We start from the raw sequence: 2500 nt of genomic DNA, 5'->3' as shown, positions 1-2500 counted from the left end.
AGTGATGCCACTGGTCTCTAGTGAATGGACGGGCTGCGTTCTCATGAATATGAAGTGTCGGTGATGTCCCTGGTCTCTAGTGAATGGACAGGCTGCATTCTCAGTGATGTCACCGGTCTCTAGTGAATGGACAGGCTGCATTCTCAGTGATGTCACCGGTCTCTAGTGAATGGACAGGCTGCATTCTCAGTGATGTCACCGGTCTCTAGTGAATGGACAGGCTGCATTCTCAGTGATGTCACCGGTCTCTAGTGAATGGACAGGCTGCATTCTCAGTGATGTCACCGGTCTCTAGTGAATGGACAGGCTGCATTCTCAGTGATGTCACCGGTCTCTAGTGAATGGACAGGCTGCATTCTCAGTGATGTCACCGGTCTCTAGTGAATGGACAGGCTGCATTCTCAGTGATGTCACCGGTCTCTAGTGAATGGACAGGCTGCATTCTCAGTGATGTCACCGGTCTCTAGTGAATGGACAGGCTGCATTCTCAGTGATGTCACCGGTCTCTAGTGAATGGACAGGCTGCATTCTCAGTGATGTCACCGGTCTCTAGTGAATGGACAGGCTGCATTCTCAGTGATGTCACCGGTCTCTAGTGAATGGACAGGCTGCATTCTCAGTGATGTCACCGGTCTCTAGTGAATGGACAGGCTGCATTCTCAGTGATGTCACCGGTCTCTAGTGAATGGACAGGCTGCATTCTCAGTGATGTCACCGGTCTCTAGTGAATGGACAGGCTGCATTCTCAGTGATGTCACCGGTCTCTAGTGAATGGACAGGCTGCATTCTCAGTGATGTCACCGGTCTCTAGTGAATGGACAGGCTGCATTCTCAGTGATGTCACCGGTCTCTAGTGAATGGACAGGCTGCATTCTCAGTGATGTCACCGGTCTCTAGTGAATGGACAGGCTGCATTCTCAGTGATGTCACCGGTCTCTAGTGAATGGACAGGCTGCATTCTCAGTGATGTCACCGGTCTCTAGTGAATGGACAGGCTGCATTCTCAGTGATGTCACCGGTCTCTAGTGAATGGACAGGCTGCATTCTCAGTGATGTCACCGGTCTCTAGTGAATGGACAGGCTGCATTCTCAGTGATGTCACCGGTCTCTAGTGAATGGACGGCCTGTGTTCTCAGGAATATGAAGTGTCGGTGATGTCACTGGTCTCTAGTGAATGGACGGCCTGTGTTCTCAGGAATATGAAGTGTCGGTGATGTCACTGGTCTCTGGTGAATGGACAGGCTGTGTTCTCATGTATATGAAGTGTCGGTGATGTCACTGGTCTCTAGTGAATGGACAGGCTGTGATCTCATGAATATCAATATGTCATGTGCCGGTGATATTAGGGTGTTTAAATAGGGTTGCCACCTTTTCTTCAAGTGAAACCCGAACACTCTAGCGACACGCTGACATTTTTTGGGGAGAATGAGCCGTGGCGTGTTCATGTTCATATGTAAATATCATAGTTGAGACTATTTTCAGTGGGGGGCCAGTAGCCCCCATCTTCATTTTGGTTGTCCCCGTCTGCCTGACATCTTGTGTCCGGGTTTCTGCTGCCATGAAACCCGGACACAGCATTCAAAACCCGGACTGTTCGGGTGAATCCTGGACAGGTGGCAACCCTATGTTTAAACTATATTTTTCTACAAACCTCATTTTCTTTTTGAGTGCTGATGTGTTGCAAAATACTGAATTGAGAAGGTCTTTGTAATGTGAGAAGACCATACAGTACTAGGGGAATGGTTGATGGTCTATTCCCTATGGGAGTCCCCTCCTGACCTCCTCCACTAACATGTGCTCTCCTCCTCCACCCCCCCTGCAGCCCCCTTTCTTCGCTCTGCAGTATCCCAGACAATGAATGGTGTCATGCAGAATATATTGTATCATATCAATGGAAACAGCGGCACCATTGTGTGGTTAAGTCTTTTGTCTTTGTGTCTCTGTTCAGGTTCTCATTTCTCTCCTGATCCGTCTCTAATTGCTCCTTCCTGCCCCACAGGTCTCCGGGGGTCCCTGGAACGGCTGCAGTTGGAATACGTCGATATCGTGTTTGCGAATCGAATGGATGCCAACAGCCCCATGGAAGGTGAATCCATCTCCTTAATGTCACTTTCATTTCTTTACTGTCGCTTCCTCCGCTCCTCAGTGACCTCGGCAGGGTGGAATGTTATTGATGTAGATTTACAGGCAATGCCGTGGGCTGGGTATTGATAGCAAGCTGCCGCAATTAGCAGTTAAACAACCAGATTGAACAAACAAAACAATGAGAACGAATCGCCAAGGAAAAGCAAAAATAAAAAAGCAGCTTTTGCTACAATACTTACCTTCAGTCTGAATCTGTCCCTTGTAATAATTGCTTTCCGCCACTAGATGTCACCCATCCTCCGGGTTGAATGAAGGCCAACAGGGCTGTCCTTGTAATGAGGCAGCAAGTGGCCATTGCCTCAGGCGTCATCTCTTTGTGCCAAATGGGGGGGGGGGGGGGGGGGGGGGGGCATAA

At 49.2% G+C, this 2500-nt stretch overlaps 1 protein-coding gene across 2 annotated transcripts in view; it reads left to right on the top strand.

The window, feature by feature from the left end:
• LOC108802082 (voltage-gated potassium channel subunit beta-3) overlaps positions 1-2500 on the top strand; it is a 52088-nt gene that overhangs the window by 33401 nt on the left and 16187 nt on the right. The window contains exon 8 of one of the 2 annotated variants that reach the window (XM_018573977.1): positions 2000-2086. The exons of the other annotated variant lie outside the window; for it this stretch is intronic. Within the exon in view, the coding sequence (XP_018429479.1) occupies positions 2000-2086 (87 nt within the window). The remainder of the gene's footprint in view (positions 1-1999; positions 2087-2500) is intronic. 2 annotated transcript variants of the gene reach the window in all.

This window comes from Nanorana parkeri, unplaced genomic scaffold, assembly GCF_000935625.1.
Source record: "Nanorana parkeri isolate BGI_ZX_2015 unplaced genomic scaffold, ASM93562v1 scaffold2654, whole genome shotgun sequence".
Taxonomy (NCBI): domain Eukaryota; kingdom Metazoa; phylum Chordata; class Amphibia; order Anura; family Dicroglossidae; genus Nanorana; species Nanorana parkeri.
Note: the sequence above shows the minus strand (reverse complement) of the source record. Positions and strands in the feature narration are given on the sequence as shown.